Below are 22,500 nucleotides of genomic sequence, written 5' to 3' on the forward strand. Positions count from 1 at the left end.
TTAACACACGTTTATGCTCCTAGAGGACACTTTAGCACACGTTTATGCTCCTAGAGGACACTTTAACACATTTATGCTCCTAGAGGACACTTTAACACACGTTTATGCTCCTAGAGGATACTTTAACACGTTTATGCTCCTAGAGGACACTTTAGCACACGTTTATGCTCCTATTGGACACTTTAACACACGTTTATGCTCCTAGAGGACACTTTAACACACATTTATGCTCCTAGAGGACACTTTAACACACGGTTATGCTCCTAGAGGACACTTTAACACAGGTTTATGCTCCTAGAGGACACTTTAGCACACGTTTATGCTCCTAGAGGACACTTTAACACACGTTTATGCTCCTAGAGGACACTTTAACACACGTTTATGCTCCTAGAGGACACTTTAGCACACGTTTATGCTCCTAGAGGACACTTTAACACACGTTTATGCTCCTAGAGGACACTTTAACACACGTTTATGCTCCTAGAGGACACTTTAGCACACGTTTATGCTCCTAGAGGACACTTTAACACACGTTTATGCTCCTAGAGGACACTTTAGCACACGTTTATGCTCCTAGAGGACACTCTAACACACGTTTATGCTCCTAGAGGACACTTTAGCACACGTTTATGCTCCTAGAGGACACTTTAACACACGTTTATGCTCCTAGAGGACATTTTAGCACACGTTTATGCTCCTAGAGGACACTTTAGCACACGTTTATGCTCCTAGAGGACACTTTAACACACGTTTATGCTCCTAGAGGACACTTTAACACACGTTTATTGGAGGTTAAACTTTATGAATAATTAGGGGCGTGGCCTCTTGAGTGACAGCTAGCCTCTAGCCCTCACTTCTCCTCGGAGGTAAACGTCAGCCAGATGCACGTACGCCCCTCCCCCCCAACGTCACATACATGCCCTTTTATGCAGAACTCTGTCTGATTCTCAGGGAGGGTCTGAGTGGTGCAGCGCCTGCGAGACAGAGCACAGGGCAAACTCCTGCTGCTCGATGACTCGGTGATCGACTGTGTGACAGCAGCAGGAGTCACTGCACCACTGAACCGAAGTGCTGCTGCTGTAAAGTTCATCCTGAAACTCAAACATCACAATAATAATAAAGACATTTGTAGTTTAAAAGTTGTGTTTTAACTCATTTTGTGTCTTAATTCAAGAGTCAGATTATTTTAAATGAATCAAATAAAGTTTTTGTTTAGAAAAAAGGATGAAAGAGTGAAATTCACACTAAATATGAACATTAAAGATTATTAATAAGGTGCAAACAGTGAGATGCAAATATGATCTATTTAATAATTTAGTGATAAACTGAAGTAAAAAACAGCAACAAGAACTTTATGAGCTTTGTTTTAAATCTAATGAAACAAAACATTAAAGAGTTTTTTGCGTCATGAGAAGTTTTTGTTTTCATTTTTGTTTTTTTTAATCATTTAAACTTTTATTCATATTATTTTTATTCAGCTGCTGAATTTTGTCTTTAGTTTGTTTTGTTATGTGATAAAAATAAAATCAGTAAAATCAAAAACTCATAAATGTTTCCAGTTTAAATATTAATGTTGTTTAAATGTTCAGTTTTTCATCGTCGTCGTCACTTTTAGATGCGTTTTGTTTCCAGATTCTTTGATTCTAATGTTTAATATTCTTTGATATTTTTCACACGTATAAAATTAAAAACATCCATCTTCAACTTTGTTTTTATGTTTATTTAAAAAAAATCTACTTTTTAATCTGTTTTTTCTTTTCATTCAAAGTTTCATGAAAATGTTAATTTGAAAATTATTCATTGAATCTTTTAAAATGTAGATTTTTTAAGATAAACATAAAAATAAAGTTCATGAAAAACTTGATTAAAAAAACAAAAACATAAAAAATAAACATGAGGTTTTATTTTGAAAGATGTAACCGGATGCAGTGTCAGTTGATCAGAATCAGGTTTATTGCTAAGTTTGTTGGACATACAGAGAATTTGACTCCGGCTCATGCTTTTCTCACAGTTCCAAACATTTAACAGGACAAACCTAAACATAACAATAACAATAACATTTACAGAACAATAACAGAACAATAACAATAACAATAACAATAACATTTACAGAACAATAACAATAACATTTACAGAACAATAACAATAACAATAACATTTACATTTACAGAACAATAACAGAACAATAACAATAACATTTACAGAACAATAACAGAACAATAACATTTACAGAACAATAACAATAACATTTACAGAACAATAACAGAACAATAACAGAACAATAACATTTACAGAACAATAACAGAACAATAACAGAACAATAACATTTACAGAACAATAACAATAACATTTACAGAACAATAACAGAACAATAACATTTACAGAACAATAACATAACAATAACAATAACAATAACATTTACAGAACAATAACAGAACAATAACATTTACAGAACAATAACATTTACAGAACAATAACATAACAATAACAATAACATTTACAGAACAATAACAGAACAATAACAATAACAATAACATTTACAGAACAATAACATAACATTTACAGAACAATAACAGAACAATAACAATAACATAACATTTACAGAACAATAACAGAACAATAACAATAACAATAACATTTACAGAACAATAACATAACATTTACAGAACAATAACAGAACAATAACAATAACAATAACATTTACAGAACAATAACAGAACATTTACAGAACAATAACATAACATTTACAGAACAATAACAGAACAATAACAATAACATAACATTTACAGAACAATAACAGAACAATAACAATAACAATAACATTTACAGAACAATAACAGAACATTTACAGAACAATAACATAACATTTACAGAACAATAACAGAACAATAACAATAACAATAACATTTACAGAACAATAACAGAACAATAACAATAACAATAACATTTACAGAACAATAACAGAACAATAACAGAACATTTACAGAACAATAACATAACATTTACAGAACAATAACAGAACAATAACAATAACAATAACATTTACAGAACAATAACAGAACAATAACAATAACAATAACATTTACAGAACAATAACAGAACAATAACAGAACATTTACAGAACAATAACAATAACATTTACAGAACAATAACAGAACAATAACAATAACAATAACATTTACAGAACAATAACAGAACAATAACAGAACATTTACAGAACAATAACATAACATTTACAGAACAATAACAGAACAATAACAATAACAATAACATTTACAGAACAATAACAGAACAATAACAGAACATTTACAGAACAATAACAATAACATTTACAGAACAATAACAGAACAATAACAATAACAATAACATTTACAGAACAATAACAGAACAATAACAGAACATTTACAGAACAATAACAATAACATTTACAGAACAATAACAGAACAATAACAATAACAATAACATTTACAGAACAATAACAGAACAATAACAGAACATTTACAGAACAATAACATAACATTTACAGAACAATAACAGAACAATAACAATAACAATAACATTTACAGAACAATAACAGAACAATAACAGAACATTTACAGAACAATAACAATAACATTTACAGAACAATAACAGAACAATAACAATAACATAACATTTACAGAACAATAACAGAACAATAACAATAACAATAACATTTACAGAACAATAACAGAACAATAACAGAACAATAACAATAACATTTACAGAACAATAACAGAACAATCATTTCAGATAAAAAATAGAGGTAATATTAAAAATAGGTTATCAAGTAAATATGAGAAATTTAAAATAGAAAGATCAAATAAGTGTGCAAAGTAAAGTGACCAGGCTGTTATAAATATCTTTGTTATATTATTTTACAGTGATATACATAAGGTGCATAAGGTGCATTTGGATGATGGATGGATGAACTTTGTTTTTATGTTTATTAAAAACAAATCTACTTTTTAATCTGTCAAATATTTACTGAATCTATTAAAATTTAGATTTTTTTTTAAATAAACATGAAACCAAAGTTTATGAAAAAAGCTTTATTTAAAAAAAAAACACAAAAACGATTAAAATATATTTTAAAAATTAAAATGTAGATTGTTTTTAATCAAACAATAAACCAAAAGTTCATGAAAAACTTGATTTTTAAAAACAAAAAAAAAAAAATACCGAATTAAAATAAACATGAGGTTTTATTTTGAAAGATGAAACCGGATGCAGAGTCAGTTGCTGTCCGCCATCTTGACGGTTCCGTCAGCTCAGATGCACCGGGACGGGAACAGCATCAACATTAACGGGAGTTACCTCCGTGCTCCGCTGTGTTTACGTACCGGACACTCTCCCGCTCCGGTCACCGGACATTCACCGGACATTCACCGGAACTTTCACCGGAAACGTTCAGGTAAAATCCCGCCTTTTTCCCCGTTTGTCCCTAAACTTTGTGCTCGCGAGCTAACCCGGTTAGCATGATGCTAGCGCGTTAGCCTCCTGTTTGGCTCTTAAACATGAATAAAGAAGAAGTTTTATTCTTTATTCTTTCTCCGCGTGCGCTCTCAGCAGCTTTATACTTTAATATTTTTATGTTTTTATTTATTTATGTTTTTATATCAGCTGAGATATGAAACTGATGCGTTCACGGGTCCTTTTAGGAGTCTGTTAAACTGGAGACTGTTTATTTAAAGTTTACTTCTCTACTTTTTACTCCAGTTTTTCTCTGTTTTTTCACTTTTATCAGTTTAATATTTTAATATTGAGCAAAGTTAAACATGTTCTGCATCACTACATATTCTATATTCTTCATAAACACATAAAATAAACATAAACATCCACATTTCAATCAATAAATACACTTTAAACACTTTTATAAGGAAAGGTCACAAAGCTGAACATCGACACCACAACTTTATTATTTTAAAGAAATCATAGATATTAACGGCATAAATATATATAAACATATATCGCCGAATATGTCGACTTATTAATTTGAATTTTAGCAAAATATTATGATTTTAAACTGAAATATTCAGTTTTTCTTGAATTATTTTGAATTTTCTTCCAAAAATGTGCTTTTTTATTGAAAATTTAGTTTTTTTATCCTCAAAATATGAACAATTATATATTCAAATATTACTGTTTTGAGTCTGGACCCTCAGAACCTCTTTTACCCGGGCTGTGTTTAGTGTAAGAGCAGCAGGTTCTGGTGCGGCCCGGTCCCGGTCTGCACGTGTTCCTCGCTGCGTCCCCGGGGACGGCGTCTGGGACTTAATGGACGACACAGAGTGCTGCTGAATAATGGAGGAGCTGCTCCCTCTGATGTGTTCTCCCTGCGTCGCCTCCTCTCTCCGGGTCTGCTCCGCATACAGATATAGACCGATACAGACGCACCTAACAACACAGATATAGACCGATACAGATAAAAACACAGATATAGACCGATACAGATAAAAACACAGATATAGACCGATACAGATAAAAACACAGATATAGACCGATACAGATAAAAACACAGATATAGACCGATACAGACGCACCTAAAAACACAGATATAGACCGATACAGATAAAAACACAGATATAGACCGATACAGATAAAAACACAGATATAGACCGATACAGATAAAAACACAGATATAGACCGATACAGATAAAAACACAGATATAGACCGATACAGACGCACCTAAAAACACAGATATAGACCGATACAGATAAAAACACAGATATAGACCGATACAGATAAAAACACAGATATAGACCGATACAGACGCACCTAAAAACACAGATATAGACCGATACAGACGCACCTAAAAACACAGATATAGACCGATACAGATAAAAACACAGATATAGACCGATACAGACGCACCTAAAAACACAGATATAGACCGATACAGACGCACCTAAAAACACAGATATAGACCGATACATATAAAAACACAGATATAGACTGATACAGATAAAAACACAGATATAGACCGATACAGATAAACACACAGATATAGACCGATACAGATAAACACACAGATATAGACCGATACAGATAAAAACACAGATATAGACCGATACAGATAAACACACAGATATAGACCGATACAGATAAACACACAGATATAGACCGATACAGATAAAAACACAGATATAGACCGATACAGATAAAAACACAGATATAGACCGATACAGATAAAAACACAGATATAGACCGATACAGATAAAAACACAGATATAGACCGATACAGATAAAAACACAGATATAGACCGATACAGATAAAAACACAGATATAGACCGATACAGATAAAAACACAGATATAGACCGATACAGATAAAAACACAGATATAGACCGATACAGATGCTCAAAGCGTTACTCCTTTCAACCACTTCCTTCCTTCTTCCCTTTCACAATAAAAGCCCCAGAGTGCCCAGCAGCTGGCGGGTCGTTCCTCGGGTGTTTAAAGGTCGTCTCTCGTTGATTAATCCGTGCGTCTCTGTGTGTGACAGGGCGTCAGAGGATGTGGGCGCGGGACAGAAGAGTGTCCCCCCTCTGAGCGGAGCTGAGGAGGAGCAGGAGCAGGATGGAGCGAGCTCACAGCCTCCTGCTGAACGAGGAGGCGTGCGGCCCGCTGGGCGACCACCAGAGGGCCGAGTTCATCTTCGAGTGGCTGACGCACCTGAAGAAGCTGCTGCCCGTCACAGAGCGGGTGAGAGCCCGTCAAAGAGGAATCAAACCGGGGTCCTTTTCTGCACTTTCATCATTAATAAAACATGGAGACAGTTTTTATCTAAATGTTAAGGTAGAAATCAGGAGAGATGCTAACAGGACGTGGCTAACAGTGGTTAGCTCGGGGCAGTAAGGTGAAGGCATTCAAAGGTCTTTTTTAACCACTAATGCTGCTGAAAATAACAGCAGACCTCTGCAGCAGCAGGAGAAGAGTCCCTACACACACACACACACACACACACACACACACACACACACACACACACACACACACAGAGAAGAGTCCCTACACACACAACAAAGCGTCATCAGCGTAGTTAGTGAAGCCAGAGTTTATTAAAGAGTGTTTTAAAGACTTACCTACTGGCCCCTGCACCAGCTCCTCTCATAGTAAAGCCCATTACAGTGGAAGGAGCCCATTGGTGCTTTGTTGTGTGTGTAGGGACTCTTCTCATGTGTGTGTGTGTGTGTGTGTGTGTGTGTGTAGGGACTCTTCTCATGCTGCTGCAGAGGTTTGCTGTTATTTTCAGCAGCATTAGTGGTTAAAAAAGACCTTTGAATGCCTTCACCGTGCTGCCCCGAGCTAACCACTGTTAGCCACGTCCAGCTGTTAGCATCTCTCCTGGATTATTGGTCTGAGTCGTCGTGACTGGAGCCGGCTCCTCACGGTCCGTCTCTTCTTTCAGGCCGACATCAAACACCACCAGCGGCGTCTGATCGAGCAGCTGTCCAGCGTTCTGATTGGCTCGCCCGGCCCGCCGACCCGCTGGCTGCTGGCCCACTGCCTGGCCCTGCTGTACCGCCTGGGAGACCCCTTACCTGCGGGCCTATTGGTGGACCGGTGCAATGACATCATCCGCAGCAGAGACGACTCGCCGTCGGGACTCCCCACCCGACTGTAAGGCTGCGTTCAGGGCCCGCGGGAAAGACGGGAACAGTTTCAACTTTAGAGTAAATGTTATTAACTATCTGTGTGTGTGTGTGTGTGTGTGCGTGTGTGTCTCTCTCTCTCCGTGTATGTGTGTGTGTGTCTGTCTGTGTGTGTGTGTGTGTGCGCGTGTGCGCGTGTGTGTGTGCACGTGTGCGCGTGTGTGCGTGTCAGGGCAGCCATGGCGTGCCTCGGCGCTCTGTTCGAGCAGCTCGGTCGGATGCTCGCCGGCTATTTCAAAGACACTCTGACCAACCTGCTGAAGGCCATGAAGAGCGCTGAGGTCAGTCACACACACACACACACACACACACACACACACACACACACACACACACACACACACACACACACACACACACACACACACAGGCGAACACATTTGACCCTATGAGCCTCTGAGCCACAGGAGCTAACCACTGAATCCCCTCCTCCTCCTCTTCCTCATCTTCCTCCTTCTCCTCCTCTCTCTCCTCCTCTCTCTCCTCCTCTCTCTCCTCCTCCTCCTCTCTCTCCTCCTCCTCCTCTCTCTCCTCTTCCTCCTCCTCTTCCTCCTCCTCCTCTTCCCCCTCCTCCTCTCCTCCTCCTCCTCTCCTCTTCCTCCTCCTCCTCTTTCTCCCCCTCCTCCTCTCCTCCTCCTCCTCCTCCTCCTCCTCCTCTCCTCCTCCTCCTCCTCTTCCTCAGTCTCAGGGTCGGTATGAGATCATGTTGACCCTGGAGAAGATCCTGAGGGGTTTGGGCGTCAGCGCCGTGCCGTGTCACCGTGACGTCTACAAGGCGGCGAGGACGTGTCTGACGGACCGCTCCATGGCGGTTCGCTGCGCCGCCGCCAAGGTAACGGCCTCCTGATTGGACGCGCCCCCCCCGGTGCCTCAGTGCGGCGTTGATGATGATGTGTCTCTGTGTGGTCAGTGTCTGCTGGAGCTGCAGAGGGAGGCGGCGTTCCTGTGGAGCGGCGAGCTGGAGCACGTGTCCACGCTGTGCTTCAGGGCGTTCGAAGGGTCCAATCACAGCGTCCGAGTGTCCGTGGCCAAGCTGCTGGGGACGCTGCTGGCCGCCGCCGTGGAGCCGCGACAGCCCGCCGGTACGAGCACGACAGGCTGAGGACGCCATGGCGGCAGCGTGACCACGAGTTGATGATGTTTCCTGTTTTTTCCCAGCAGCCCCCAGGCAGAGTGGGCGGGGCCTCAGCTCCCTGGAGGAGGCGATGGAGCTGCTGTCGGGGGGTTTCCTGCGAGGAGGAGCCGGCTTCCTCCGAGCCAGCGGGGACATGCTGAAGGGCACGAGCTCCGTCAGCAAGGACGTCCGCATCGGAGTCACGCAGGTGAGACGCCAATGCCATCCACGCTAACGCTAACACCCACGCCATCCACGGCAACGCTAACACCCACGCCATCCACGGCAACGCTAACACCCACGCCATCCACGGCAACGCCAACAACGCCAACCACGCCATCAATGCCATCCATGCCAAGTAACTGACTCTCTCTTCCTCCTCCTCTTCATCCTCCTCCTCCTCTCTCTCCTCTCTCTCTCCTCCTCTTCCTCTCTCTCTCTCTCTCTCCTCCTCCTCTTCCTCTCTCTCTCTCTCTCTCCTCCTCCTCTTCCTCTCTCTCTCCTCCTCCTCTCTCTCTCCTCCTCCTCTTCCTCCTCCTCCTCTCTCTCTCCTCCTCTTCCTCTCTCTCCTCCCCTTCCTCTCTCTCCTCCTCCTCCTCCTCTTCCTCTTCCTCCTCTCCTCCTCCTCCTCTTCCTCTCTCTCCTCCTCCTCCTCCTCCTCCTCTTCCTCCTCTCCTCCTCCTCTTCTCCTCTCTCCTCCTCCTCCTCCTCTTCCTCCTCCTCCTCTTCCTCTCTCTCCTCCCTCTCCTCCTCCTCCCCCTCCTCCTCTTCCTCTCTCTCCTCCCCTTACTCTCTCTCCTCCTCCTCCTCTTCCTCTCTCTCCTCCTCCTCCTCCTCCTCCTCCTCCTCTTCCTCAGGCCTGTGTGGTCTTCGTCTCCTCTCTGGGCGCCTCCTGGTTGGAGGTGAACTTCCCGCTCTTCCTGTCCCTCCTGATGGAGCTGGCGTCCCACGGCAGGGCCACGCAGACGCCGGGCGACGCGGTGGTGACGCGGCGCTGCGTCTCCTTCATCCTGAGGAGCACCCTGGGCTCCCTGCTGGGGGAGAAGGCTCAGACCAACGCCGCCAAGCAGCTGTGCCTCGCCGTGGCGTCCCAGAAACGGGTCATCGGTGAGTTTTGTTTGATCGGAGGTTAAAGTTTATGAATAATTAGGGGCGTGGCCTCTTGAGTGACAGCTAGCCTCTGGCCCTCACTTCTCCTTGGAGGCTAGTTAGCATCATTAGCATGCTAACTCCGTCATCTGGACCTAGACTGTGGTCATTTGTGTGGTCGTGTTTCCATAGTAACAAGATAATTTAGGTAGACGCCGTGTTAGCGTTAGCTGTGCTATGCTAATTAAATAGCCTTGAATCCAGCCTGCTGTCTCTGACACAGACACTAGATGCTAATGCTAATCTGGAGCCGCTGGAATCTGCTCCAGAGACACGGGACTCCCACTCCCTTTAGCTGCTAACCTCTGCTGTTAGCCTAGCTCCCGAGCGCTGGAGCTAATGTTGCTAATTCTGTAAACGTCAGCCAGATGGATGTATGCCCCTCCCCCCAGTGTCACATACATGCCCCTTTTTGGTCAGAGGAAATGAGGTGGAGTCAAAGTCTGACAAGATGGCGGCTCCCAGAGGAGAATATGATTGGATCGAGTTAGAGAACGGAGCTGACGGAGACGCTGCGTCTGTTTTTATACAGTCTGAGACCGTGTGTGTGTGTCTCTCTCTCTCCGTGTGTGTGTGTGTGTGTGTGTGTGTGTGTCTCTCTCCGTGTGTGTGTGTGTGTGTGTGTGTGTGTGTGTGTGTGTGTGTGTGTGTGTGTGTGTGTCTGTGTCTCCGTGTGTGTGTGTGTGTGTGTGTGTCTCTCTCTCTCTCTGTGGTGTGTGTGTGTGTGTGTCTCTCTCTCTCTCTCTCTCTCTCTCTCTCTCTCTCCGTGTGTGTGTGTGACTCTCTCCGTGTGTGTGTGTGTGTGTAGATGCAGCGGTGTGTGAGGGGAACAGTGAGTCCAGAGTGTCGTCCTCTCAGGTGTCAGTGACTCAGCACCTGTTGATCTGTTGTCTGATGGAACTGGGACGACTCATCAGAGATCTGGGCTCCACAGCTGCTCCTCTCATCAGTGACTCCAGCACAGGTGACAGGGGTCACACTGCTCCTACTCTTCATCCTCTTCATCCTCCTCTTCATCATAATCATCTTTATCATCCTCCTCCTCCTCTTCTTTATCATCCTCCTCCTCTTCCTTTTCTTCTTCCTCCTCTTCTTCTCCCCCCCTCCTCCCCATCATCCCCCTCCTCTTCCTCCTCCTCTTCATCCTCCTCCTCTTCCTTCTCCTCCTTCCCTTTCCTCCTCCTCCTCTTTTCCTCTTCCTCCTCTTCCTCTTCTTCCTCCCCCTCCACGCTCCTCTTCCTCCTCCTCTTCCTTTTCTTCCCCCTCCTCCTCCTCATCATCCTCTTCCTCTGTTCTGATGCGTGCAGCCCTCGTGGACACGGTGACCTCCGTCCTCCTCCACCCGTCCTCCTCCGCCTGTCTGGCGGCCGCCTGGTGTTTGCGCTGCGTTGCCGTGGCGATGCCGTCCCAGGGTTCCTCGCTGCTGGACCGCTGCGCCGAGCGTCTGGTGGCGCTGAAGTCTTCCCCCGAAGCCGTGGTCGGGTACGGAGCCGCTGTCGCCGCCCTGGTGGCGGCGGTGCAGCACTGCCCCCTGGGAATCCCACACACCAAAGGCATGGTGGGTAATACACGCCGGTCAGATACCTTAGCATACCACGCTAAGGTTAGCAAAACACGCTAACGTTAGCATACCACGCTCATTCGGAGTAGAGCCGCTGCTCCTTTGTGTTGAAAGGAGCCAGTTGAGGTGGTTCAGGATCATCTGGTCTGGATGAACCCTGGGCGCCTCCCTAGGGAGGTGTTCCAGGCACGTCCAGCTGGGAGGAGGCCTCGGGGAAGACCCAGGACCAGGTGGAGAGATTAGATCTCCACACTGGCCTGGGAACGCCTCAGGATCCCCCAGTTAGAGCTGGTTAATGTGGCCCGGGAAAGGGAAGTTTGGGGTCCCCTGCTAAAGCTGCTGCCCCTGAGACCTGATCCAGGATCAGAGGCTGGAGCTGCTGCCCCTGAGACCTGATCCAGGATCAGAGGCTGGAGCTGCTGCCCCTGAGACCTGATCCAGGATCAGAGGCTGGAGCTGCTGCCCCTGAGACCTGATCCAGGATCAGAGGCTGGAGCTGGTCCCCTGAGACCTGATCCAGGATCAGAGGCTGGAGCTGCTGCCCCTGAGACCTGATCCAGGATCTGATGAGATTATCTTGAAAGAATAATTAACTTTTTTTTGTGTGTGTGTGTGTGTGTGTGTGTGTGTGTGTGTGTGTGTGTGTGTGTGTGTGTGTGTGTGTGTGTGTGTGTGTGTGTGTGTGTGTGTGTGTGTGTGTGTGTGTGTGTGTCTCTCTCTGTGTCTGTCTGTGTGTCTGTGTGTCTCTGTGTGTGTGTGTGTGTGAATGTCTGTGTGTGTGTGTGTGTGTGCCTCTGCGTGTGTGTGTGTGCGCGTGCAGGTGGTCCTGGCTCTGGCTGAGGACCTGCTGCGTTCAGCCTCTCAGAACAGTCGTATCTCTCTGCAGAGGACTCGGGCCGGCTGGCTGCTGCTCTGCTCCCTCATCACTCTGGGTAACACTCCTCCACAGCACGGTCCGTCCTCTCCACACACACACACACACACTCGCATCTATACATAACTGTGTGTGTGTGTATGTGTGTGTGTGTCCAGGCCCAGCTGTGGTGGAGCACCACCTGTCCCGTCTCGTCCTCCTGTGGCGGTGTGTGTTTCCTGCTTCACTCAGGGAGCAGGAGATGGAGCTGCGGCGGGGGGACTACTTCACGTGGCAGGTTACGCTGGAGGGACGTGCCGGGGCGCTCTGCGGTCAGTTCGAGTAAAACTAAAACAACTAACAAACAATTTTCTCTTTGTTTCCTTTCTCAGATTATTGAATCTTTGTTCTTTGTAAAACGTCTTTGAGAATCCAGAAGAGCCTTAAGCCCAATGTAGGATTATTATTAATAACAATGTTGGAAAGAGTTAAAAAACACAACGATTAATGAAACGATAATATCCAGCAGACAAATATGATGTCAGAGACGTTCTGATACTGACAGCGTGTGTGTTTGTGTGTGAGCAGCGATGAAGAACCTGCTGCTGCACTGCAGGGAGCTCGCCACCGATGACATCATCAGCCGCCTGCTCACGCCGTTAGCCTGCGCCGTCGCTCTGCTCGCCAGGTCAGCGCCCGACAGACGTACACGTGTCACTGTTACATCCAGGAAGAGGTTATTTACACACGTGTGTGTCTGTATCTGTGTGTGTGTGTGTGTCTCTGTGTGTGTGTCCAGGCTGCCTGCTCTCCTCAGGTCGTACAGTTCCTCCGTTCTTAGCTGGTCGTTCGTCTACAGACTGAGAGTTTACGAGCTGCTCGCGCTGCTGCCGCCACACACCTACCAAGGTAACTGCTCTTCTGCGTCCTCACAGTTACCAAGGTAACACTCACCTGCCTCCTCACAGTTACCAAGGTAACACTCACCTGCGTCCACACACCTACCAAGGTAACTGCTCACCTGCCTCCTCACAGTTACCAAGGTAACACTCACCTGCCTCCTCACAGTTACCAAGGTAACACTCACCTGTGTCCTCACAGTTACCAAGGTAACACTCACCTGTGTCCTCACACCTACCGAGGTAACACTCACCTGTGTCCTCACAGTTACCAAGGTAACACTCACCTGTGTCCTCACAGTTACCAAGGTAACACTCACCTGTGTCCTCACACCTACCAAGGTAACACTCACCTGCCTCCTCACAGTTACCAAGGTAACACTCACCTGCGTCCTCACAGTTACCAAGGTAACACTCACCTGCGTCCTCACACCTACCAAGGTAACACTCACCTGTGTCCTCACAGTTACCAAGGTAACACTCACCTGTGTCCTCACAGTTACCAAGGTAACACTCACCTGTGTCCTCACAGTTACCAAGGTAACACTCACCTGTGTCCTCACACCTACCAAGGTAACACTCACCTGTGTCCTCACAGTTACCAAGGTAACACTCACCTGCGTCCTCACACCTACCAAGGTAACACTCACCTGCGTCCTCACAGTTACCAAGGTAACACTCACCTGCGTCCTCACAGTTACCAAGGTAACACTCACCTGTGTCCTCACAGTTACCAAGGTAACACTCATCTGGGTCCACACAGTTACCAAGGTAACACTCACCTGTGTCCTCACACCTACTAAGGTAACACTCACCTGTGTCCTCACAGTTACCAAGGTAACACTCACCTGTGTCCTCACAGTTACCAAGGTAACACTCACCTGTGTCCTCACACCTACCAAGGTAACACTCACCTGTGTCCTCACACCTACCAAGGTAACACTCACCTGTGTCCTCACACCTACCAAGGTAACACTCACCTGTGTCCTCACAGTTACCAAGGTAACACTTACGTGTGTCCTCACAGTTACCAAGGTAACACTCACCTGTGTCCTCACAGTAACCAAGAAACACTCACCTGCGTCCTCACAGTTACCAAGGTAACACTCACCTGTGTCCTCTCCTCCTGCAGAGAGTTTCGGTTTGGTGATGAACCAGCTGGTGTCGGACCTGTCGGGTCAGGACAACCTGAACCAGCCGTGCTCAGAGCTCACGCTGCTGCCCCCCCTCTGTAACCATGACGACCTGCAGCTGGTCGGCCCCGCCCTCCACGACACCGACCACCGCTACATCGAGGAGCAGGTGAGCGCAGAGAGCAGGACGCTAACTGTACGTCTTAGCGCTGCAGAGCCCAGGAAGAGGTTATTTACGTGTGTGTGTGTGTGTGTGTGTGTTCAGCTCCACGGCAGCAGCGTGGGTGGAGGCTCGCTGGACAACGACACCTTCAGTCTGTGTGAGAAGAGCGATGAACCTCCCGCTCCTCTTCCTCCTCCCGTAGCTCTCACCGCCGCCGCCGCCCGCCTCTTCGGCGCCCTGTACCCCCACATCATCTCCGCTCAGAGGTAACTCTCCGGCTGTGCGTCTAATACTCATGTTTTATTCATATGTCAAATCAAGACCACGTGTTTCTGCAGGTACGCTTGCTTGTTCTAGCAACATTAGGACCATTTGTTGTTGTGTTCGCCGTCGACCCTCAGCTGAACATGGTGTTTCCTTTTAGCTCCTTCACAATAAAAGCATCAGGCTGGTTCAGTTTAAAGTGAAGCAGCAGGAACAAAGTACTGAAACTAAACTCTAAATTATAGATTCAGGTCAGAAGCAGCGCTCGTTGTTAGCGGTCGTCAAGATTAAAGTGAAATTCTGTCGTAAAATCATCCTCTGGTGTTCATCGTCCACAGGAACACGGGTGTTTGTGAAACTGAACCTTTACGGCCCTCGGTTAAAAACAAATTCCCGTCCGCTCCACCGGTGTGTTAAAAAATATCTCCGTCCCCACGAAACCCAAAAATCTGCCTCTAACAGTGTCACGCAGCACGGTGAAGGCATTCAAAGGTCTTTTTTAACCACTAATGCTGCTGAAAATCACAGCAAACCTCTGCAGCAGCATGAGAAGAGTCCCTACACACACAACAAAGCACCAATGGGCTCCTTCCACTGTAATGGACTTTACTATGAGAGGAGCTGGTGCAGGGGCCAGTAGGTAAGTCTTTAAAACACTCTTTAATAAACTCTGGCTTCACTAACTACGCTGTTGATGCTTTGTTGTGTGTAGGGACTCTTCTCTTGCTGCTGCAGAGGTTTGCTGTTATTTTCAGCAGCATTAGTGGTTAAAAAAGACCTTTGAATGCCTTCACCGTGCTGCCCCGAGCTAACCACTGTTAGCCACGTCCGGCTGTTAGCCTCTCTTCAGATTTTAGAATAAGTGTCACACTCCCAAAGCCACCGCCATCTCTTATTGGTGGCTTGGCCTCTTTCCACTCGTGTTCAGAATCTTGAAGCACACACACGCTCCAGACTGAGACCAGATGTCTCTCCATATCAATATGTAAGTGGATAAACAGCAACAGAGGGACAGATAAGACAGGAACAATATGTTAGCAGTAAAAAGATAGAGCCGTCAGCGCCGTAACACAAACACGTGAGCTCTGCAGCTTCTTCTTTCAGGCTCCAAGTTATAGTCACAGTGCCGGCACCTGAAGGACCGAAGCCTCCGTGTGTGACGAGCTGGAGCAACCCTAAGCTGCTGATAATCAACTGTGTGTGTGTTTTTCCTTCTCAGGGTGAAGATATTGGAGCAGTTTGTGGAAACAGTGAACCAGCTGAAGGGTCAACGCCAGCAGACCGTCCAGACACACGTCTGCGCTGCCCTCTGCAGTCTGCTCAAGGTACTGCACCTGCCGCCGTCAGGACAAACCGCTCTCAGACGTAATGTAAAATAAGTACAAACTACATAAGTGTTAAAGTGTAGCAGCATTTCTTAGCTACAGCTCTTGAATCTTGAATCAGTGGAGACACAGCCAGCTTTGGTTTCTCTTGGCTAATATTAGCAAGAAGCTAACATAGCCAGCTAGCTGTAACTTAGCTTCGCTGCATGGATCCGGTGTCGGTCGCTGATGAAGTCGTTTACAAACGGCGAGTCAGCAGGAGTGTGGATGAATCAGCTGATTTTATCCACTCAAGACAGGACGTTGCTACGTCAGCTAGCTATCGGTTCATCCGCATTAGCAGCGAGCTAACATTAGTGCTAACAGCACAGCATATTCCACATGGGTCAGTGTTTCCTCCAGGGTTTTTATCAGCACCGGGGGAAAGTTACAGACTTTGAACCTTTCTTTGGTAAAAGTTTATGTAGCAACAACTTTAAAGCTGCAGTAGTTTCTTTTCCGCCTACTCAGCAGAACAAACCTCTGACCTGTTCTCGTCTGTTAAAGTAAAATAAAGGAAACCTGCCGTGTCCTCCTCCTCCGCAGCATCAGGGCGCTGTGCGTGGCTCTCTGGGGCCCGAGGAGGTGCGTGCCCCGGCGCTCTCCCTCCTGACGGGGGCGCTGGAGAGCGTCAGTCCTCTGCTGCGCTGCCTGGCTGCTGAAGGTCTGGCCCGGCTGGTCCAGGTGGTCGGGGACCCCGGCTTCACCGTGGCCGTGTCGCTGCTCTGCTTCGACAGGTAGGTGCACGTGAACACACACCTTCATACCTCTTATAGAGTCCTGTAGGTGAAGGAGTCTGTTTTTAATAAAGTGATCATTTACAGAAGCTTCACACGTGTTTTCATGCAGGATCTTAAAATAGCAGCAGCAGAAACAAACCAGGTCACCGTCTAAAAATATCCGTCACACAGGAAATCATTAAATAACTGAGACCCAGAAACTCAGAGTTTGATGTTTTTAACGGCTGTTCATCAGAGAACAGATCCTCCTGCTCTCACCGTGTCTGCTCATCCAGAAAGTGCCCTGATGTTTCACACATATGCTCATTTTTATCTCATACTTTTGTCTTTTCTGTAACATTTTTGCAGCAAGTTAAATGTTTCCCATTATACAACAGTGATTTCTGTTGTATAATGGGTGTTCGCTCAGCATCGCTCCACACGGTGGCGCTCGCCGGCAGAGTCAGAGGCTAAACGGTCCGGAGGGAACTGCGACTCTCCGCACGGCAAAACAAAACTGTACATTCGGCATCTTAACGCTGTGTACGCCACATTTACGGACCGCGGTGCACCTCTGTCCCAGTACGAACACGTGTGGCGTTGCACCTGTAGTTAATAACAAAATAAGCTCCTAAACTGTAAAGAAAAGACATATTTTAGTTATTGTCCTTATTAACTGTTCACCTTCTGAAGTCGAGCTCGTTCTTCCGAGACAGACCGATGAATTAGCAGGAAGACATTTTAAACACGGCCCAAAAGATCGCCCCAAACCGCTGATGTCATCACAGAAAGCCGATAAATGAATCCAATCACCGAACGCTAGCTCCAACTGAGGGATGTGATTGGTTGAAAGCAAGTATAACCTCGTCTTAACCACTTTGATCTCCACCGTTCAGGCTGAAAACAGCTCGGGACGCGGCGTCTCGCAGCGGCTACGCTCTGGCTCTGGGGGCGCTGCACCGCTACACCGGAGGAATCAGCTCCCCCCAGCACCTGTCCACCTGCCTGGGAGTCCTGTTCACCCTGAGCCAGGACAGCACCTCACCTGAGGTCCAGGTACTCACACGACTCACCTGAAAGATCAGCACGACGTCACTCATGTCCTTTCACAACACTAAAGGTTCTCTGTGTGTGTGTGTGTGTGTGTGTGGGACGCAGACCTGGTCTCTCCACAGTCTGTCTCTGGTGGTCGACCTCTCCGGTGGTTTGTACCGTGTCCACGCCGAGCCGTCCTTCACCCTGGTGCTCAGGCTGCTGCTGTCGGCTCCGCCCACCCACCCCGAGGTGCACCACAGCCTGGGGCGCTGCCTGCACGCCCTCATCACCTGCCTGGGCCCCGACCTGCAAGGTACCTTCCACGACTCACCTGAGGACAGACTCACCTGAGGACAGACTCACCTGAGGACAGACTCACCTGAGGACAGACTCACCTGAAGACAGACTCACCTGAAGACAGACTCACCTGAGGACAGACTCACCTGAGGACAGAGAAGTGACGTGTGTGTGTGTGTGTGTGTGTGTGTGTGTGTGTGTCAGGTGACGGTGCGGCAGTGTCCGGTCTGCGCTCCACCTGTCTGGTGGGGTGTGCAGTGATGCAGGACGCTCCGGACTCTCTGGTTCAGGCCAGAGCCATTTCCTGTCTGCAGCAGCTGCACATGTTCTCACCTCCACACGTCAACCTGGCCAGCCTCGTACCTGCACTCTGTGTGAGTACACCTGAACACACCTGACTGCACCTGAACACACCTGACTGCACCTGAACACACCTGAACACACCTGAACACACCTAACTGCACCTGAACTACACCTGAACACACCTGACTGCACCTGAACTACACCTGAACACACCTGACTGCACCTGAACACACCTGAACACACCTGAACACACCTGACTACACCTGAACACACCTGACTGCACCTGAACACACCTGACTGCACCTGACTACACTTGAACTACACTTGAACTACACCTGAACACACCTGGACTCACCTGACTACACCTGAACACACCTGACTTCACCTGAACACACCTGACTTCACCTGAACACACCTGACTTCACCTGAACACACCTGAACACACCTGACTGCACCTGAACACACCTGACTTCACCTGAACACACCTGAACACACCTGACTGCACCTGAACACACCTGACTTCACCTGAACACACCTGACTTCACCCGAACTGCACCTGACTGCACCTGAACCCACTGACCTGTTGGTCTGTGGGTTTTTTGACCCTGTCTTGTGTCTTGCAGGAGATCTTGCTGGATGATTCCATGTTGGTAGGTTTCCTCTCTGAGGCCTGAAGCTGCCGTTTGTCGTCGTCCCCCCCCCCCCCCCCCCCCCCCCCCCTCCACACTTTTCTGTTTAAACCGTTTTCTGTCTGTGAAACCTCGTTTTAAGGATGAAACGCATCACACACACTTTTCTGTTGAGCTTCTTTAACACTTTCCTGTTTGTTTTGATGCCGTTTGAACTTCCTGTTTCTCTCTGTTGTACTTTACTTTGACACCGTTTGCTCTGCAGGCTGCAGCTAACCCAGTAACATCCTCCCTGCTGGCTGCTTTATCTCCTACAGTGAAAAGACTCAGTGTTTCCTCTAGACTGAGCTCATAATCCATCCAATAATAATAATAATGATATTTATCATTACTGTCATATCTGAAAGGATCTCAGGTCATCATCATGTCATGAGAGCAACTTTAAATTAGAGGAATATGAAGATGGCAGACATTTAAATAAAGATACAATACAAACTTAAGCTACACCTGAACACACCTGGACACACCTGAACTCCACCTGAACAACACTTGAACTACACCAGAACACACCTGAACAACACCTGAACACACCTGACCTACCTGTTGGAGTTCTGAGTCTGGAGGAAACACTGTGTGTGCATGAAAACCTGCCAAAAGAGTCCAGCTGTAGACCTCGAGTTAACTTCTGTGTGTGTGTGTCTGTGTCTGTGTGTGTGTGTGTGTGTGTCTGTGTGTGTGTGTGTGTGTGTGTGTGTCAGGCCCACCTGTGCAGTTCCTACCTGTGTCTGCGTCGGGCGGTGGTGGCGTGCCTGCGGCAGCTGGTGCAGCGGGAGGCCGCAGAGGTTTCTGAGCACGCGGTCACTCTGGTCAAAGAGCTGCCCAGACGAGACAACACGCAGCTGGGTGAGACGCTCACTCCTGTGCTCATCATTATTATATTTATTATGTTATTGTTATTTTTTAGCCCCTTTAAAGAGTTAAAAATAATATTGATCCTCCGCTTCGACCTTAAACTAACAGTTTAGACACAAACGTACAGAGTCAGAGACGCAGTGGTTGATTTCTGTGCGGTCCCTCCTCCGCAGACGTCACCATAAAGGAAGTGGGTCTGGAAGGAGCTCTGTTCACTCTGTTGGACCGGGAGTCCGATCCAGGTCTGAGGAGGGACATCCAGGAGACTCTGGTCCACATGATGGCGTCCAGCGCCACCAGCGGGAAACTGGGACACTGGCTCAAACTGTGCAAGGACGTCCTGTCTGCGACCACCGGTGGGTTCAGTCACTCAGCCTGACAGTTAGTTAGCCTGACAGTTAGCCCGTTAGCCTGACAGTTAGTTAGTCTGACAGTTAGTTAGCTCGTTAGTCTGACAGTTAGTTAGCCTGTTAGTCTGACAGTTAGTTAGCCTGTTAGTCTGACAGTTAGTTAGCCTGTTAGTCTGACAGTTAGTTAGCCTGTTAGTCTGACAGTTAGTTAGCCTGTTAGTCTGACAGTTAGTTAGCCTGTTAGTCTGACAGTTAGTTAGCCTGTTAGTCTGACAGTTAGTGAGCTCGTTAGCCTGTTAGTCTGACAGTTAGTTAGTCTGACAGTTAGTTAGCCCGTTAGCCTGACAGTTAGTTAGTCTGACAGTTAGTTAGCCCGTTAGTCTGACAGTTAGTGAGCTCTTTAGCCTGTTAGTCTGACAGTTAGTCAGTCTGACAGTTAGTTAGCCCGTTAGCCTGACAGTTAGTTAGTCTGACAGTTAGTTAGCCCGTTAGCCTGACAGTTAGTTAGCCTGTTAGCCTGACAGTTAGTTAGCCTGTTAGCCTGACAGTTAGTTAGCCTGACAGTTAGCCTGACAGTTAGTTAGTCTGACAGTTAGTTAGCCTGTTAATCTGACAGTTAGTTAGCCCCTTAGCCTGTTAGTCTGAAAGTAAGTTAGACTGTTAGCCTGACAGTTAGTTAGTCTGACAGTTAGTTAGCCTGTTAGCCTGACAGTTAGTTAGCCCCTTAGCCTGTTAGTCTGAAAGTAAGTTAGACTGTTAGCCTGACAGTTAGCCCAACAGTTAGTTAGCCCGTTAGTCTTACAGTTAGTTAGCACGTTAGTCTGACAGTTAGCCCGACAGTTAGTTAGCCAGTTAGCCTGACAGTTAGTGAGCTCGTTAGCCTGTTAGTCTGACAGTTAGTTAGTCTGACAGTTAGTTAGCCCGTTAGCCTGACAGTTAGTTAGTCTGACAGTTAGTTAGCCCGTTAGCCTGACAGTTAGTTAGTCTGACAGTTAGTTAGCCCGTTAGCCTGACAGTTAGTTAGCCTGTTAGTCTGACAGTTAGTTAGCCCGTTAGCCTGACAGTTAGTTAGCCTGTTAGTCTGACAGTTAGTTAGCCCGTTAGCCTGACAGTTAGTTAGCCTGTTAGTCTGACAGTTAGTTAGCCCGTCAGTCTGACAGTTAGTTAGCTACAGTTAGTTGCCGTGGTAACTAAATTTGAATCATGTTGAGTTTATTTGATGGAACTGAATCAAGCTAAAAAAGGAGTCGGACTAAAGAGACGAGCCGCGCGTCGTTAAACCTCAGGAGGTGATTTCCCCTGAAGTTCAGCGTCAGAGAGTTCAGACTGCTGCGTTCATGTTTCTGTCGTGGAGACGATGTTTGGGCCGATGAAGACCCTCAGATGATGTTTAAAGCTCCGGTGAAAGACTTTGAGTGTCCAGGTTCATGAATGAGCGTCGCCCGTCTCTCCTCCAGACTGTCGCGCTCCGGTGGAGGCGAGGCAGGAGGACGAGGAGGCGGACGCCGCCAGAGACGACGACTCTTCTGCTTTCAAGGCGACGTCGGAGTCCGGCGGCCCGTTCACGGCCCTGCGCTGGGCCACGCGCCGCTTCGCCATGGAGTGCGTGTGCCGCATCGTAGCTCAGTGTGAGACGGCGGACCCGGCGCACTTCGACATGGCGTTGGCTCAGGAGCGGCGCCTGCACGAGTCCACGGGTAAGACTGTCCTCGTTCACTTTGAGTGTGCGGACTCTGCAGACCTCCATGACCTCTGACCTCTGTGACCTTTGACCTCCGTGACCTTTGACCTGTCTCTCCACAGACTTCCTGGTGCTCCATCTCGGCGACCTGGTCCGCATGGCGTTCATGGCGGCGACGGACCACAGCGATCAGCTGCGGTTGGCGGGTCTCCAGACCCTGCTGGTGATCATCAGACGCTTCTCAGCCATCCCCGAGCCGGAGTTCCCCGGTCATGTGATCCTGGAGCAGTACCAGGCCAACGTAAGGACCGCCGCCCGACCAGGGCGCCACGCCAAACTCAAATCAAGGGGCGGCTTTCAAGAACCTGATTAGTTTATTAATAATAATAACAATAATGTG

At 47.0% G+C, this 22,500-nt stretch overlaps 1 protein-coding gene across 2 annotated transcripts in view; it reads left to right on the forward strand.

The window, feature by feature from the left end:
- The first annotated feature begins 4,305 nt into the window (after nucleotides 1-4,305).
- heatr5a (HEAT repeat containing 5a) overlaps nucleotides 4,306-22,500 on the forward strand; it is a 26,729-nt gene continuing 8,534 nt past the window's right edge. The window contains exons 1-26 of one of the 2 annotated variants that reach the window (XM_083923798.1): nucleotides 4,306-4,432; nucleotides 6,525-6,724; nucleotides 7,431-7,642; nucleotides 7,847-7,955; nucleotides 8,357-8,506; nucleotides 8,585-8,756; nucleotides 8,833-8,996; nucleotides 9,646-9,895; nucleotides 10,746-10,901; nucleotides 11,245-11,495; nucleotides 12,319-12,430; nucleotides 12,531-12,683; nucleotides 12,940-13,039; nucleotides 13,151-13,260; nucleotides 14,383-14,552; nucleotides 14,649-14,812; nucleotides 16,030-16,135; nucleotides 16,721-16,911; nucleotides 17,790-17,949; nucleotides 18,052-18,241; nucleotides 18,430-18,599; nucleotides 19,152-19,178; nucleotides 19,916-20,060; nucleotides 20,243-20,425; nucleotides 21,877-22,116; nucleotides 22,223-22,401. In XM_083923798.1, the coding sequence (XP_083779924.1) occupies nucleotides 6,599-6,724; nucleotides 7,431-7,642; nucleotides 7,847-7,955; nucleotides 8,357-8,506; nucleotides 8,585-8,756; nucleotides 8,833-8,996; nucleotides 9,646-9,895; nucleotides 10,746-10,901; nucleotides 11,245-11,495; nucleotides 12,319-12,430; nucleotides 12,531-12,683; nucleotides 12,940-13,039; nucleotides 13,151-13,260; nucleotides 14,383-14,552; nucleotides 14,649-14,812; nucleotides 16,030-16,135; nucleotides 16,721-16,911; nucleotides 17,790-17,949; nucleotides 18,052-18,241; nucleotides 18,430-18,599; nucleotides 19,152-19,178; nucleotides 19,916-20,060; nucleotides 20,243-20,425; nucleotides 21,877-22,116; nucleotides 22,223-22,401 (3,990 nt within the window). In that variant the 5' untranslated portion in view covers nucleotides 4,306-4,432; nucleotides 6,525-6,598. The remainder of the gene's footprint in view (nucleotides 4,433-6,524; nucleotides 6,725-7,430; nucleotides 7,643-7,846; nucleotides 7,956-8,356; nucleotides 8,507-8,584; nucleotides 8,757-8,832; nucleotides 8,997-9,645; nucleotides 9,896-10,745; nucleotides 10,902-11,244; nucleotides 11,496-12,318; nucleotides 12,431-12,530; nucleotides 12,684-12,939; nucleotides 13,040-13,150; nucleotides 13,261-14,382; nucleotides 14,553-14,648; nucleotides 14,813-16,029; nucleotides 16,136-16,720; nucleotides 16,912-17,789; nucleotides 17,950-18,051; nucleotides 18,242-18,429; nucleotides 18,600-19,151; nucleotides 19,179-19,915; nucleotides 20,061-20,242; nucleotides 20,426-21,876; nucleotides 22,117-22,222; nucleotides 22,402-22,500) is intronic. The other variant, XM_083923799.1, reaches the window with a different exon arrangement.

The sequence above is a fragment of the Echiichthys vipera genome (assembly GCF_963691815.1).
Source record: "Echiichthys vipera genome assembly, chromosome: 12".
Taxonomy (NCBI): Eukaryota; Metazoa; Chordata; class Actinopteri; order Perciformes; family Trachinidae; genus Echiichthys; species Echiichthys vipera.